The sequence below is a fragment of the Ochotona princeps genome, chromosome 26 (assembly GCF_030435755.1).
Source record: "Ochotona princeps isolate mOchPri1 chromosome 26, mOchPri1.hap1, whole genome shotgun sequence".
Taxonomy (NCBI): Eukaryota; Metazoa; Chordata; class Mammalia; order Lagomorpha; family Ochotonidae; genus Ochotona; species Ochotona princeps.
Window position 1 is genome coordinate 29,726,643 of NC_080857.1, and position 17,516 is coordinate 29,744,158.

General features: G+C 46.0%; 1 protein-coding gene across 2 annotated transcripts in view; it reads left to right on the forward strand.

The window, feature by feature from the left end:
- Nucleotides 1–498: 498 nt before the first annotated feature.
- RTN1 (reticulon 1) overlaps nt 499–17,516 on the forward strand; it is a 187,830-nt gene continuing 170,812 nt past the window's right edge. Inside the window, exon 1 of one of the 2 annotated variants that reach the window (XM_058655541.1) lies at nt 499–922. In XM_058655541.1, coding sequence (XP_058511524.1) covers nt 691–922 — 232 coding nt within the window. In that variant the 5' untranslated portion in view covers nt 499–690. The remainder of the gene's footprint in view (nt 923–17,516) is intronic. The other variant, XM_058655540.1, reaches the window with a different exon arrangement.

Genomic DNA, 17,516 nt, shown 5'->3' on the forward strand with positions numbered 1-17,516 from the left:
TTGGGCCTTGGGGGACGGCAATCATTGCAACCCTCTTTTGAGAAAGCCTCTCTAAGGATGCAGGATTTGACCCCCGCGGATGCAGGTTCTTGCATCTCCATCTGTTACCAACACCCATCTCCACCTCCTCCCCGTCTGGCCAACGTCCACTGCTCGGCTGCCATGGGCCACCACCCTAAACAGTGGCCCCCAACTTTCCAGCATCCCATCTTGGGCCTCGGGTCTCAGGTCCCCCAGGCTAGGTTCAGGAGCTGGAACGGCCTACCCTGCCGTCAGTCACGTCTCAGCTGGGAGTGTGGGGAGGAGGGTTGCTTACTCTACCTGAGGATCCTCTGACCCACCCCCGGTCGGAACCTGCAGGTGGGCCGGGGAGGACGCGGACCCAGCAGGCCATTTTCACCTGCGTAATAACGGGCTGGGGCGCGCCTGCGAAGCACCAGCAGCGGCGAGCCGGGAGGGAGGAGGAGCGCAGGCGGGGGCGACGGCCCCGGAGGAAGAGGAGGGGGAGGAGGAGGAGCCGAGGCGGGAAGCGCGGCAGGCGGGCGGCGGCTCGAGTTGCGGCGGCAGCGGCGTTGAGACCCGCAGCCTCGCAGAGCCCGGAGTTTCGGCGGTGGCGGCGGCAGCCCCGCGCGCGCAGCCCCGCACCACACAGCACCGCACCGCGGCCTCGCCGAGCCGCCGAGCAGCGCTATGGCCGCACCGCCGGACCCTCAGGATCAGCTGCTGCAGCCGGCCAGTCCGGGGTTCCAGTGGTCTGGCGACTGGGGAGAGGGAGAGGACGAGGCGGTGACGCCGACTGAGGACAAGCCAAAGCAGCAGGCAGGAGAGGCCGGCCGGGGCTTGGGCGCCGGAGTCGGGCCTCGGGATCCGGGATCGGGCCCCGCCCGGCCGCCGCCCGTTGCTATGGAAACTGCATCCACAGGTAAGGCGGGCGCGGTAGCCCCCAGGCCTCTAAGGGGCCCCAGGCTTCCCCACGCCTTCCCAGCGCTCCGCCTGGAGCACCAGCACCAGCCCCACCTTGCCTCAGGTCACGGTCAGCAGGAGCCGGTTGGGAGCAACAGCGAGATTATCTTTACCGAAGGCTCCGGGGCAGACCGGATGCCTCTGATGCTTTTCTTTCCTCGGCATGCTTATGTTTTCCACTTTACCAATTGTCCTCCTTGGTCAGCAGCAGCGTCCTGGCCACTGGTGCGCCGGGATGCAAGTTTCTCGCTCCTGTCGGGGCTAGGGGCTGCTTGGCCGCCTGAGAGCTTCTCCAGGGAGGGTTGGGGACGGCGCGCGCACCGGTGGCGGTGCGCGCGGGGTGGAGACTGGCTTCAAGTCTCCCCGGCGCTTTCCTCCGCGAATCGCCCCACCCCGGTCCCTCTGGAACCCCTAGCTTCCACCTGTCCCCTCGCAGCAGGCATGTCCAAGGGAGTGCGTGCCCTACATCGCAGGGACAGCCCCCGTGAGCCTTCCCTTCCACCCCCTGCCGCCCGGGAACTTCCCTTCCAAGCTGCTCCAACGCCCCCGCCTGGCAGGGAGCACTGGAACTTGGAACCCTGAGATGCCAGGGGCCTTGTTGTGGGTCTACGGGCTTGCGTGCCGGTGGAGGTCCAGGCGCGGTTTGCCTGCGGTCCGTACACTCCCGGGCGTTTGGAAACTAGGCTCGCTCTCCCTGCGTCCAGCTTCCCCTTCGGAGCCTGAGCACGCAGGTGCCCAGCGGGAGCCTGGGTCCTGGTGCACCTTGGCCCGAGCCAGCTCGCCTGGCGGTTCCCGGGGCGAGCCAGTGGATGTTGTGGGATGCTGCGCCCCCCACCCCCCAGCAGCTCCACGGTGGGGGAAGTGAGAGTTTTGCATAGTTCGGGCCCTGTGTGTTGGAAGGCCCGGGTGCAGGGAGTTCCTGAGGAGGGGAAGGAGCTGGACTGGCGACGGGTTTAGGGGAACCCTTGGTCTAGGCCAACACCGCAGTAAAGGATTCTGTGGAGTGAACTCTTAATAGTTAATTCTGGTCCAGTACTTGGTCTGAGCTTGGAGAAAGGAGGTTTGGAGAGTGCGTTGAATACAATGGTCAGTATTAGGAAGGGACGTGAAAAAGTGAAAACCGCGTAGAAAAAAAAATTAACTCAAATAATTATAAGAGAAAGACACTGAGGTGGAGCAGCAGAAAGAAGAAAGAAAAAGGGAAAGGAGGAGTCCTTGTAAAACCCGTGGGTCCTGTGTGAGTTATGTGTCCCTGGAGTGGGAAACAGTTTCAGGCGGAAAAGGCTGCCAGGCCTCCCAACTTCTGCTTGAACAGAAAGTAAACTCCTCAGAGCCGGGGAGCTGGTTTGCCCATTCCTTGTTGAGGGTGGCTGTGGTGCAGCGCATTTATTCACGGTAATCAAAGCCAGTTCTTGGCAGACATTGGCCACCTCCTACCTCCTATGATTATCAGCAAGATGCGCGGAACTGGGCAGAGCAAGCAAAGTGGCCGGGAATTGGTGATATGCTGTCCACTAAAGTCAGTTGCTATATAAAAATGCTTAGATCACATACATTTATGGGGTCACATTGGTTTCTTTTTATTTTGTGGTGAAAACATTAAAAATGTACTCTAGAAAATGTGAAATATGCAATGGGTTGTTTGTGGTGCCCGTGGTAAACAGCTCTGGGTTCATCATTTCAAATATAACCATGTTGTGCTTTGTTGAGTGAAATTAGAAATTTTCTGTTCTAAGCCTCAAATGCAGTAATAGAAACAAAGAGTATACTGTGTTTTGGCGGGAGGAAAGTGAATGGAGGCGAAAGCAAAATGGATTTTGCATAGTTACACAATTTTTTAAGTTTGTTGATGCCACATGAAGGGATTACTCATATTCTTATTTGACCGGCTGGCTTAAATCCGTGTTTCTTATGAGTTGCTATAACCGATCTGGATGCAATAAATGATATAGAAGTGAATATATACATTTTGAAAACTCTAAATAAGATTGAGCTCAGCTTCTTTGTCCGATAATTTGGCAATTTTATTGTCGTAAGCAAACCAGTTGTACCAGAGACAGTATCCAGAGGAGGCCTGCCAGGTGACCTGCTCAGCTGCGTGTTTTAGAATGTTGCTTCACTGGGCTTACAGACAGCTGTGTTTTATTATTATTTTTTAAAGATTTATTTTATTTTTATTGCAAAGTCAGATATACAGAGAGGAGGAGAGGCAGAGAGGAAGATCTTCCATCTGGTGATGACTGGGACGTGGAAAGCCAGGCCAAGCTTCTAGCAGGTTCAGTGCCTTGGAAGGTTCTAGTTCCTGGTTCACAGAAAGCCTCTTTTCTGTGTCCTTTTCCTAAAAGAATTTTGCTCTTTAAAACTCAGAAGTGACTTAGATGTTGACTGGGATGTACTGTAAAGAGATTGCTTCTTTTTCACAGGGAATGTTAACATGTAAGACAGTATTTTTTTTTTTTTAAACCCGCGTTTCTGAAAAGCACCACCAATCGTACCATCTGGACAGAAATTCTGTTGTTCATTTTTATATGTTCATGATAGTTAAAGTGCCCCCAAAATATTTCCTAAAATATTTCTCAGGAGTACCCTGGAATGAATACACATTAAACAGCATTGAAATGGCGAGGGAAGACTCCCCTGTCTTCTTGCTTTCTGTCTGATTTGTGATGGGCAGGTATTCTCAACACGAGGCAGCCCTGTGTCCTCTGAAGCTACAGTTTCTCATGCCTAAAATCCGCCCTGGGCATGTACAAAGATGTCTATTGCCAAGGGAACATTTAACACCATTCGGAGCCTGCAACATGTTGGAGTTGTTACCCATGAAAACTGCTATCATCCAGTAATGTTATTTTATTCCTGGAAACTATTCAAAAGGAGCATACAGTAACAGAAGGGTAGAAGAATGGCCCTTTGTTTTTTAAAGAAAGACTTTAAAATAGATCACTTGAATAAAAAGAAATAGTAAAATTAACTCATAGACGGCTTCTTGTGTGAAAAGCAGAATGATCAGAAAGGAGAGTGGGCAGGAGAAATCAGTTCCATTGATTTATTTTGCCAATCTTGACATAGATAATTTGACTCAAAATTCTAGGTAACTGCAAAGAAGTTTTTTTTTCCCCCAGTTTTCTTTCTTGGACTACAGTTCTCGTAAATTTGTGTTTTTCAGATATTCAATGTGATGCTGCTGCTCCCAGAGAAGCTATTCTTACTCTATTGTGAAATAACTTTAAATTAAAAAGAATCTATTTGTTTATTGGAAAACTTGCACAGAAAAAGAGTATTTCCATAATCAGGTTCAGTCTGCAAACGCCCGCTGAGGGCAGGCCAAAGCTGCGGCCCAAGCAGGGAGTGAGAACTCAGTCCTTGTCCCCGTATGGGTGCTGGGAGCCCAACAACGCCATCTCCTGCTGTCAGGAGCCAAAGCTAGCTCCTCTGATGTGGATGTTCGGACTGCAAGGCTGAACTCTTCAGAAAGTTTGTACATATCTTGCATTTTTTTTTTCCTGTTGCGTGTAATATGTTTAGAGAACTAGGACATAGTATCAACCATCTGCTGAAATCCATTTGGGGACTGAATTGAGTCTTCAATGTTTGATGGATGTGTGGGCTTTTTTTTGTTTTGGAGTCATTTTCTTTTTTTTTTTTTAAACCTACCTTTCTTTTTTTTTTTTTTTTTTTTTAAGATTTTATTATTATTGGAAAGCCGGATATACAGAGAGGAGGAGAGACAGAGAGGAAGATCTTCCATCCGATGTTTCACTCCCCAAGTGAGCCGCAATGGGCCGGTGCTGTGCTGATCCGATACCGGGAACGAGGAACCTCCTCCGGGTTCTCCCACGCGGGTGCAGGGTCCCAAAGCCTTGGGCCGTCCTCGACTGCTTTCCCAGGCCACAAGCAGGGAGCTGGATGGGAAGTGGAGCTGCCGGGATTAGAACCAGCGTCCATATGGGATCCTGGGGCGTTCAAGACGAGGACCTTAGCCGCTAGGCCGCGCCGCCGGGCCCTGGAGTCATTTTCAATTAGCCCCTATTGGGAAGGTGAACTTTCTAACTTTCTTCTTCCCCTTCCTCCTCCTCCTCTTCTTCTCCTTCTTCTTCTCTTTTTCAAAAAATTTATTTACTTATTTGAAAGGCAGAGTTACAGAGGGGGGAGAAAGAGACCTTTTGTCTGTTAGTTACTACCCAAATGGCTGAAACAGTAAGGACTGGAGCAGGTGCAAGCCAGAAGCTTCCGGGTCATATACGGGTGCCAGATCTTCTGCCATTTTCCCAGATACTTTAACAGTGGCTTGGGAATGGCATAACAGGGACTTGGATGGGCCCCTTCTGGGATGGAAGCCCTGCAGGCCAGTGACTTAGCCTGTTGTACCACATCCCTAACCCAGGGAAGGTGAAATTTCAGTCTCCTGTTTTCTTTCATCTTCTGAGAAGCTGCAGTTCTGTTGAAGTGGGAAGGAACCCCATGTTTTGTTTTACAATCCTTTAAAGACTATGAAGGAAAAATAAAACAATCTGGAAACCTAATGCAATTTTTTTATCTGAATGCCATCAGTCACATTTCAGGCAGTAAGTGCAGCTTAATGTCTTTCAGTATAGGGAATTCAAATTAGGTTACATTCAAATTTAGAAACTCTTAAATTCCTTAAAAATGCATTAATTAGTAAATATTACCAAGGCTTTCAGTGTAACTGTCCCTTCCTGCACTTGTTCCAAGAAGCCCACCTGCTTGCCTCCCCTCGATATGTTGTAGACTTTTCTGTCCCGTGGCTTTGCTGAGCTGTGCGCCTCTTTCCTGTCCTGAGGGTGTGGGGCAGCGCTGTTCACTGTCATGCTGATTGTACTCTGTATCCTGGACAGTGTGGATTACAGAGGGTGAAACTATCCCAGGTCACAGACCAGTGCAACCCAGGAAGCCTTCCTTGAATGCCTCCTTTGTGGAAGGATCTTTGCTGCAAAGCAAGGTCTCAGTTGCCTAGAACATGGGACCTTCCGGTTCCATATTGTCATTTGGGTGTCATTTTTGATTCTCCTCTCTCCCAAGCCATTGCTGAAAGCTTGACTGGGAGGATATTATAATGTAACTCTAGTGGACACAAGGGTATGAATCAGCCTTTTGAGGTCAACATAGGGTAAATGTGAACACAACTTGCTCAAAGTATATAGCTTTGGAAAATAAAATCAATTGTGGTTTGTCTTGTGTGGGATGTGTGTGTGTGTGTGTGTGTGTGTGTGTGTGTGTGCGTCTTCATAGAAATAACTTTGTACAGGCGCCCAAGCACTTGGGCTGTCTTTGGCTACTTGCCCATGCCAGTAGCAGGGAGCTGGATCAAAAGTGGAGCAACTGCGACATGAACCATTGCCCACATGGGATGGTGATATGGTAGGCAGTGGCTTAACTTGTTGTGCCACAAAGTCTGCACACCACCTCCCCGCACCATTCCCTGCCAGGGAACATTCTGGCTACTGTGCGCAACTCCCAGTCCAAGGAAGAATTCTTGATCCAGTCGATTTCACAGGGCAGGACTGAAACCAGCAAGGGTGTTTATCACAAAAACCAGTTAACCCATAAATAATGATTTAAAATGCACTCCCCACAGAAGTATGATCTTGTTTAAATTCTTTCCTCCATCGTCAAGAAAATTTAACAAACTTGCTGCTTAAGAACCCTACAATTTTGCCCAAATCAAGGCTATTAACGTAAATATGTTACACGGCTATCTGCAAGAATCTTTTCCTGAACAATCTTCATTTGTTAGTACTGGATCCAGTTCCATAAATATTCAGCATATTCTAAAATGTTTGAGGAACGCATTAAATAATTCTGTAATGCTAAAAGCATCAGATGATTCTTTATTTTTTTTCCTCCCCATCTGAATATTTATGGAAGATTATTCATTGTGAAGCCATGTTTGCTGAGTTGCCTAATGAATTACGTTTTTAGCTAGAACAGTTCTGCATTCTCACGTCCACGTCCAATCCCCAAATGCATTTTCTAATTCATCTACTGTGTGAGATTGTTTTAAGTCCCGTTAACAGATGAAATTCTTGCTTCCTGAATGTGGAGAGTTTGTGAGTAGCTCATAAGCCTTCAGAACATATATAATTTTGTTTCATTTAAGTGAATCTCATTCATTTTTTAAAGCAACTTTCAGATGAAAGAAAATGTGTGTACATGAATTATGGTTCAAGTAATTGACAGCTTAGGAATAAAAACCCATACCAGGTCTACCATTGGCATGCATTTTTCAAGTCGTCCTGGGTGTCTTTGACTGCTTTCTGTAGATTCTTTTCCAAGATCACGTGGGGTGACCCACCAGCCTCTGCCTAGGGAAGCAAGCCTTCCAAATGCATGTAGGTACTATGAGTTGCTTACTTGTGCTGGGTGTTTTCCTAGGAGCCTTAAGGAATAGAGGAGTATGCTGAGCTGTAGTCTCATTTGCTCTAAGCTTCTTACTGTCTTGTTGGGAGATGTGGGGGACACAGGACAGACCACTCAGGTCCGAGTGCAGCAGGGTGCTTGGGTCAGGTGGCACAAACTCTGTGTGCAGCAGCAGGAATGTATGTGCTCCAAAGTTCCTGATCAGCTGGAACAGGTGGAAGACAATGAACTTGGAAGGAAGAGTTGGAGTAGGAACGTGCAGCCAGGAGCAGAGAGGCATTGGATGCAGGGAGAGTTGGGAATGATGACGGGACTTCACCTGCCCAGCCAGGCAGGAAGGAGACAGACTGAGGGGCTGGAGACCCCTGGGGTCTCTGCAGGCTTAGCCAAAGAGGTGCCTGTGTTAAGAAAGATTGGTCAGCCAGTGCGGGGGTTGTCATCTTGTGGGGATGACTCTGGAATCTGCAGTATTTTGCTGAAGAGACTGAGCCCAGTGGCATCAGTTTCAAGGTCTTGAATTAGCAACTGAAGGAGTAAAGTGGGGTATCTGTGGGAAGAAAGGTACAAAGCTTCCTGGTGAACTCTCTAGAACTCTGGGACTGACGGATGGCAGAGGAAGGGTGAGGGGCTGGATGCTTGCCAGCCACGGTTGGATGTTGGCATATAGAGGGTGGGTCAGGGAACTGGGTAGGAAGTGATGGTAATGAATTCATCTGAAGTTATGTGGGTTTGAAACAGCAACAAGCCACTTGAGTGGGAGTCTCTACTAGGCAACTCTGAAGGAGTGGGTTTTGGAAAGGAAAAGAGGGTTGTTGACATCAAGTTAAAAAATTAGAACAGAAGTGATAGAAATACATACTTTTTGGAACGATTGTAAAGAGCAGAGAGCCAAGGACAGAACCTGGGCACCTGCTCTCTTTGCTAGCAGAGTGGTTTCAAGCAAATCACTTCCCTGAAGCTCAGATTCCAGAATTTGTGGGTATAGTACACAGGTCTGTACAGGGTAACTGCCATAGTTATTACAGATCCATGGAAATCAAAATGACATGGTCTTGAAGATGCCCTGGGTTAGAAATAGGACACACTGACTCTTGACTTTGGCACCTACTGCCTCGCCAAGATGGGCAAATCTTTTGACTGCTTCTGTGGACCAGTTTCTTAATCGATAGCGTGGGTACAGCACTGTGTAAGATCTGGCCATTTCACAAAGCTTCTGTGAGAATAAAGTGAGGGAACGTGAGAGGTAATGCAAGTGGCAAGTGACTATGTTCCTCTATCTGGAAAGGGCTGGTCAACAGTGTCAGATGCTGAAGCAGGAGAACAGAGATCAAGGAAAGAACAATGCTACCTACCTGAGCCCTAGGTTGGGAGAGGGTCTCTTTATTCATTTGAAAAGATGGCATGCATGTATTTATTTGGCAAAGGAAAGTGATGGAGGAATAGACAGGAGAGGAACGAGGGAGAGGGGCGCGTGTGTGCATCTGAAGTGCTAGGCCAAGCGCCCAACCCTTGAATGCTTCAATGTAAAATATTTGTTGGGCTTAGCTGGACCTCAGCTGAACAGCAGGGAGAATGGGAGTGGAACAGGGTAGTGCAAGAGTGGTAGAAGCGGGTTTCTGGCAATGCATGCTGGAAGACATTTTTACCAGGAGCAGTGTGATGGGAGTGGGCCCTGCTGCACTGCTGCAGCTGCCCAGTGAGCGCTCTGTGAGTGGAGCTAGGCTGAGGCGTGCTTGCAGGGCAGCCGCAGAGAGGGAGCACAGCAGATGGGATCTGTTCTGATTCTGCAGTGCGGTGCAAGGGCAGGAAGTACAGGGAGCTGTCTCAGGTATGGGGGAGTGAAATTGGAACAGGTTGCTTCTCTTACAAGAAGGGTGTCACAGTGAAAGCCAGCTCCAGCCGCCTACTGGCCAGGGCTAAATCTGTTGGCCATAGGTATGCAGCTGCCTCCCAGGGTACACATTAGCACGAAGCCACATTAAAGTGGGGAGCCAGGACTAAAAGCTAGGTGCTCAGGTATGAGATGTGGGCATCTCAAGCAGTGTCTTGGTGGCTGTGCCACCTGCCTGTCTCCAACTCACCTTTTAATTCCGTTTTCACAAGCCTTTTGAATTCTCCTGGCATATTCACGTTCATGCTAGATTATGTGTGCAGCAAACACTTAGAGAAATTGAAGTAATTTGTCTAAGATCACACAGCTTAGAAGAAGGGGCACCAGAATTTGAGTCTTGGATTCTAGACGTGGAGTCCGTGCTTCTAAGTTTCTGTGCAGAGAAATGAAGATACAGAAATGATACAGCTCTTTATACAAGCCACATGTTTGACATGGCGTTAATTTCTCCAATCTGGAGATAGCGGGGACAGTGGCTACAGAATGGGTTGATAGAACTGGGATTCTTGAGATCCTCATGGTAAAGGCACAGTTGGTTCCATTTGGTAAGTGGGAATTTGAAAGGACTAGCTGTAAAATCTTGCAGTAGGATCTCCAAATGAACTGCAAAATAGGGGATAAAACTTAGGGGTTTTAGCTTACTGTAAACTCACTTTAAGTCAGAGGGGAACCAGCTACTCCCAAGATGATGAAGTATTGATCTGCCTAAGAAAAGATGACCTGCAAAGCATTAAGAGAGCTGAACTTGGCCCTGGGAGGATTGGGCCATGTGCCAAGGGCTGCTCAAAAGTCCTGGTAGGACTGAGTGCCAGGGTAGAAATGAGAGTAAATACTCCGTTATAAAGAACTAAGGATTTGCAGCTGGCACAAGAGAAGATAAGATGTATTAGGCCACCTGCCTAAAAATATGAGAGGATCCCCCCAAAGCTCCTAGAAAATGGATTGTAATGGTAATACTATTATGGCACAAAAAGTTTTGAAATTCATGCATAGTCTTTTCATCATTCACATTTGCCGTGTACTCTCTGTCTGAAGACCTCTAGTTAGGGGAGGTTGTTAAGTGGGACAAGAACTGGGGATGTTTGTATAGCTGGCCCGTGGAGCCATGCTCAACCAGGACTTACGGAGAATGGCTTAGGGCTCCGTGTCCATCCTAGGGTAGAACATGCAAGCCCAGGTGAGCTCCTGCAGTAGTGACAGAAGCATGTTAACAGAGTTGGGCTAGTCGTTCTGTAATAGAGGGGTTATGATACAATATATCAAGCAGATTCTTTTTTAAAAAAATCCCTGCATGATTATAGACCTGCAAAATCTGATGACAGCTTTTGGGATCTCTGTGCAGGAAAATACACTCACAGAACTATTTTGCACAGAAATTCTGGGATGTGTGAGAAGCCTTTTATAGACGGAGGAATGAGACAACTCCAAGTGTTAAAGAGAAATACGTGATTCTACATACTCTCATGAGTTCACCATTTACATAGAGGCAGTCATTTTGTGGTTCCCTAAAATCTCATTGACTGATGCAATTATTCTTTCAACAAACATTAAGTTCTTTCTACTCACACTCTTCTGTACAAAAGGTATGAAAATGATTCAAGAAATGCAAATATAAAAGAAAAATCAAATATAAGCAAAATAGCAATATAAGAAAGAGCCATCTGAGTTGGGAGAAAAGTCTGTATTCCATAATTGCTGTTTCATTAATTTCAAGAATACCTATAGGGAAAGGGCATTTAGCCCAGCTGTTAAATGCTTCTGTCTCACCTTGGGGCAACTGGGTCGGTTCCAAAAGATCCAAACCCCACTTCTCAAGGCTGAGGAGCCTTCGATTCCATGAACTTGGAAAGCTTTTGAAAATGTGCTACAATCCAAGCATGACATGAAGACCACATTATGTATTCAAAGAAAAAGTGAAAAAAAGTATGAGATTCCAAGACTTCCATACCTGATCTTTTATTAGAGAGAATACAAATTACCCTTAGTGATATAAGCCCTATCTATTAGACGAAAAGAAATAAGTCGACACAGTCCCAACAGAGGCACCGACACATCCGTGTGTGTGAACGGACAGGTGGAAGCCCAGATTCTTGGTTGACTACATCAATACTTCAGGCAAGATGTAGTTTCAATAAATACTGTTGGAAGCAGAGTTATGTAAATGATTTGCCACCTCTACTCAGGTTAGCCAAATGATGGTTCACTCCTCCACTACATGTTCAACAGGCCATTAAGTCACAACGCTAATCTCCAAAGGTAGATGGTGAGACTTAGCAAATGCCTGCCGATCCGCCCAGCTTCAGGTATCAAATCACTGTTTACTCTTGTCACTTGTGTGTATTTCCTATCCCTGTCTCTCAGCCAAGGCACAGCGACATTTTTTTTAATATGTGAGGATGGTAAATGAGAAACCACTTAACTCTCTCATTCTGCTATCCAAACAGCACATTTGCAAATTGCAGGGCTAGTGGTGCAGAAGGGGAAAGTATATAAATAATCCTTTATATCCGAGGGAAAACCCTGAGCTGTGTGTTCTCTGTTTAAAGCAAGTTGATGTGAGGCCTTTGGAAAAGCCCCAGCTTTAGGAAAGAACATTCCAGCCCCCGGGCCTGGCTCTGGCTGCTGTTTGATTTCATTCGGCTTGTTGCTAAGAAAGTCCTGGGCATCCCTGCCCAGGCTCCCACCAGCCACAGCCACATCAACAACGAATTATAGCACCTTGAAAAAAATAACACGCCACCTAGTAACCAACACATGAGTGACAAAAAGGAAACATGGAAGTCTCTTGGGAAAAATGATGTCATCGTATAATTCATGAGCACGTGATGAATTCAACTTGAGAAAAGAGATTATTTGGAATAAATAAAACTGAAATAAAAACATCAAAACACATGGGATACAGCCAAAAAAGCAAACAATCACAAAAACAGTATGGATTGGATTATTGGAGTTACACTTTTCATGTTGGCTTCCTTATATGAGAGAGAATATATGATATTTGTTCTTTTGTGATTGACTCATTTCACTGGGCATAATGGTCTCTAGTTGGGACCAGCTGGTTGTAAATAGAATAATTTCATTCTTCTTAATAGCTGAATAATATTCCCTGGAGTAGATGTACCACAGTTTCTTTAACCACTCTTCCTTGGACTCACATCTGGATTGTGTCCATGTCTGCCATTGTAGATTGTGCTGCTGTAAATATAGGATTACAAATCCCCTTCTCACATGCAGATTTCACTTCTTTTGGGTATATTCCTAGCAACGGGATTGCTGGGTCATATGGCAGGTTTATTTGTAATTTTCCAAGCACTGTCCATGCTGATTTCCACAGTGGTTGTACTAGCCTACACTCCCACCAGCAGTGAAGGAGGGTGCCTTTCTCCCCACATCCACGCCAGCAGGTGTTGTTAGTTGAGTTCTGAATGTACGCCAGTCTCACAGGAGTTAGGTGGTACCTCAACGTGGTTTTCATTCGTATCTCTGTTATGGCTAGGGAGCCTGAGCATCTTTTCATATGTCTGTTAGCCATTTGAACCTATTCTTTTGAGAAACGTCTGTTCGCTTCTTTTGCCCATTTTGTTAGAGGTTTTTTTTTTTTTTTTTTTTTTTTTTTTTCTTGCTGTCCCTGGGTTTCTGAAGCTCTTTGTAGATCCTGGATATTAGTCCCCTATCACTTGTGTAGTATGCAAAATTTTTCTCCCATTCTCTTGGTTGCTTCTGCACTTTGTTATTTGTTTCCTTTGCTGTACAGAAGCTTTTTAGTTTGATGTAGTCCCATTTGTTCATTTTGGATTTGATTGCCTTTGCTTTAGGCGTCTTTTCTAAGAAGTGTTTCCCTGTTCCTGTATTTTGGAGTGTGCTTCCTATGTTTTCTTTTAATAGTTTGATGGTTTGTGGGTGTGGATTTAGGACCTTGAACCATTTAGAGCTGATTTTTGTATAACGTGACAGGTGTGGGTCTTGCCTGTTTATTCTGCAAGCTGCTATCCAGTTGTCCCAACAGCATTTATTGAATAGACCAGGCTTTTTACCTGGATTGTTTTCAGTTTTCTTGTCAAAGATTAGTTGACAATACATGTGTGGGCTCCCTTCTGGTGTTTCTCTTCTATCCACTGATCTTCTTCTCTGTTTCTGTACCAGTACCAGACTGTTTTGATAACCACTGCTCTGTAGTATGTCTTGAGGTCTGGAATTGTGATTCCCCCGGATTGATTTCTATTCTTCAGGATAGCTTTAGCTATTTGTGGTCTTTTGTGCTTCCAGATAAACTTTTGTATTATCTGCTCTATGTCTGAGAAGAATGCTGTTGGGATTTTGATTGGGATTGCCTTGAATCTGTATATTGCTTTTGGTAATATGGCCATTTTGCTAATGTTGATCCTGCCAATCCAAGAACATGGTAAGGTTCTCCATTTTCCAAGGTCTTCTTCTATTTCCTTTTAAAATGATTTATAATTTTCATCATAGAGGTCTTTCACATATTTAGTTAGCTTAATTCCTAGGTATTTAAGATTCCTCTCCTGTATTTTAAAGGAGACTCTACTTAATTTCTTTCTCAGCCATGGAATTATTTGCATACACTAGTGCCATCAATTTGTGTTCATTAATTTTGTATCCTGCTACTCTGCCAAAGTTTCTTATGAGTTCCAGTAGTCTCTTGACTGAGTCTTTTGGTTCTTAGGAAGTTTTTCATGCTGTGAAATATAATCTCAATAAGGTTCAGGCCATCTGTTTATTTGTAGCTATTGCTGGCAAAGCAGACTCAATGCATTGTCTATAGCATTGCCTATTTTGTTTTCTGTGTTTGCCAGAAGTTTACATCTTGACAATTTTTATAAATCAGCTGGAACTGACAAGAAAAGAAAGCGGACTTAAGCCTGGTAAAAAGATTATTTGAGGTGCCTCACTGAACATGGCCTGAGTGAAAGTCTTAGAACAATGTTGGCACCAAACCCAGGGCCCGGGTCCACCTTCTGACAGCCCCTAGAGCTGGGTGCTCTGTTCCCTCTTGGCTTGCTGCTGGGCCCTGCCTATATGTGCCACTATCTCTCCAGGCGACCTGAAGAAGCATGTGGGTTCTGGACATAAAGTTGGGTGCCTTCCATCACTTCAGGGGTTCAAGCAGAGGTGTTTCAGACAGATTTCAGAGAAGCTTTTAAAATGTGAAGATGAACTTGATTGTGCCTTTAGTTCAGAACTTTATAACAAAAATAGGAAACATTTTAGACAGCGCAATGACTTTGAGCTGACACTTATTTTTTTTTTTTAAAGATTTATTCATTTTGTTACAGCCAGATATACACAGAGGAGGAAAGACAGAGAGGAAGATCTTCCGTCCGATGATTCACTCCCCAAGTGAGCCGCTCCGTCCGATGATTCACTCCCCAAGTGAGCCGCAGCGGGCCAGTGCGCGCCGATCTGAAGCCGGGAACCTGGAACCTCTTCCGGGTCTCCCACATGGGTGCAGGGTCCCAATGCATTGGCCCGTCCTCAACTGCTTTTCCAGACCACAAGCAGGGAGCTGGATGGGAAGTGGAGCTGCCGGGATTAGAACCGGCGCCCGTATGGGATCCCGGGGCTTTCAAGGCGAGGACTTTAGCCGCTAGGCCACGCCGCCGGGCCCGAGCTGACACTTATACTTGGAAACATTAATTGTTTAATCTATCTGAAAATAGACATCTTTTATCTACTTGGTCACTCCTGAAATGCCCAAAACAGTTCAGGCTGGGCCACCACAAAAACCTGGAGTGTCCCCTGCTGCCTACCAGGGTGTGCAGGAACCTGGATTCTGGAGCAGAGCCAGGACTCAAAGTAAGCCCTTAAGTGGGCGTCTGAACCACCCTGCCAAATGCCGAATTGCCGGAGCTGATGGATACGCCTGTTTAATGCAAGCTGACTTCCTTTCTTTGAACTTCTTGGGACTGGGGTGCTTACGATTTCAGGTTTAAAATAATGGCATAAACATAGGAGATAACCTTGGGGTGGGGCTTAAGTCTAGATAAGAAATTCACTTGGGTTTCATTGTGTACCTTTGCGATGGTTTGCGTGGGATTTGGCTTCTTAAATCACGTAGCTGTTTGAACCTCTTAGTCCTATGCCCTAGTGGCTAACAGGTTCATTTTTATTCATTATTGATGAATTATACGCTTCACCCAAATATGGTATGTGAAGGCAGAGCTTTGGGAAATATTACTGCCTTACATTGCTGGGATGGAGACCCATGATTACATCAAGTTAGCATTATAGAGAGAGTCCAGAGGGCAGAGAAATGAGCTCCCTGTGTCTCTTGGCTTCCTGCCTCACTGTAATCCTCCATCACCCTCACCAGGTGCCAGCTACAGGGCTGTGATCCTGGGCTGCAGACCTCCAAAACTGGCAGTTGAAACAAAGCTTTTTCCTTCCTAATAACTCCTTGATGGTATTTTATTTGAACAAAATATTGACTAATATAATCCCATATGTATACTTTGAAGATAATTTCATGCAGGATTTTTAATGAATTGGTTCCTGAAACAAAGTTTTCTGGTGTGGAATTTTCCACTTCTGACATCGTATCAGGACTCAAGGAGTTTCAAATTTTGAGTATTTTGGATCTCAGATTTTCAGGTTAGGAGTCTTTAACCTGTGACTAGCTAAAACATAGGAGTCCATGTGAGTAAACTAAAATGGCAAGTAATATAACGAAATATAACTTAAAAAGCAAGTATTATGACATTTAAAAAGACTGCAGTTAGTGTTTTTATGGGTATACTCAGAAAATATATCTTTGATGAATATAATAGAAGCATTATTAATCATTATATACTTGAAAATATGATAAATCGACAAAATATTTTTGATGTCATGGTAATTGGGGACAATACTAAAACCATGGGGACTAATTATTTATTATTATTATTATTATTATTTTTAAGATTTATTTTTATTACAAAGTCAGATATACAGAGAGGAGGAGAGACAGAGAGGAAGATCTTCCGTCCAATGATTCGTTCCCCAAGTGAGCCTCAACAGCCGGTGTGCACCGATCCGATGCTGGGAACCAGGAACCTCTTCCGGGTCTCCCACGTGGGTGCAGGATCCCAATGCATTGGGCCATCCTCGACTGCTCTCCCAGGCCACAAGCAGGGAGCTGGATGGGAAGTGGAGCTGCCGGGATTAGAACCGGCGCCCATATGGGATCCCGGGGCGTTCAAGGTGAGGACTTTAGCAGCTAGGCCACGCCGCCGGGCCCAATTATTTATTATTATACACACATATATATGTGATGGATTTTGTGATAAGTGCTATGGATATAACATTTTTAAAAACTCTATCCTTGGGGCACGTGATTGGGTAGTGGCTGAAATACCAGGTCCAAGACTGGAGCTGGGAACCTGGGACTCACTCCTGGGCTCCCTGGTGAACATTACCTGTGGCTCCCAAGGGCACACTTGAGCGAAGGCTGGATTGGGAAGCAAACACAAACTCAAAGCCAGGCACTTCCAGATGGGATGGAGACGTTGCTAACGCTGCCTGAACTGCCACACCTAATGGCTGCACCAGCAATGATGAGAAACATGATAGGAATATGTACATGATGCCACGTCCAGCATCTAGGCAAAACGGAATCAGAAAAAGCTTTTTCCTGAGAGTGGTTCTGGAACTCTTTTATTTTTAAGATTTGTTTTTATTGGAAAAGCCAGATATACAGAGAGGAGAGACAGAGAGAAAGATCTTCTGTCCGCTGATTCACTTGCCAAGTGGCTGCCACGGCTGGTGCTGTGCCGATCTGAAATCAGGAGCTTCTTTCGGGTCTCCCACGCGGGTGCAGGATCCCAAGGCTTCGGGCTATCTTTGACTGCTTTCCCAGACTACAGGCAGTGAGCTGGATGGGAAGCGGGGCTGCTGGGACACGAACCAGTGCCCATATGGGAGTCCGGTGTGTGCAAGGCCAGGACTTTAGTGTCTAGGCTACTGCATTGGGCTCTGGAACTCTGTTTTAAAGGATAAGGCCCTGGGGAAGACTATTGAGAGAGCACAGTACCGCATGCCATTTTGGAAACCAAACTCTCGAGGGTTCTAGAATAGTCTAGAATAGTGAGGAAGGGGTACAGAGCTCCTGACTTGCATTTATTTTTGAACTTTTAGAGTTTCTTGCTTCAGAAGCACAGTCAGTGTCTTCAAAGTAGCTATTTTTCTGTTTGTGCACGTAGGTTTACAAATTGGGACGGGGTGCAGACACCGAGCTGAGGACCAGGGACATCCAGGCCCAGACTGGACAAAGTCAGCTTTCTTTAGGAGT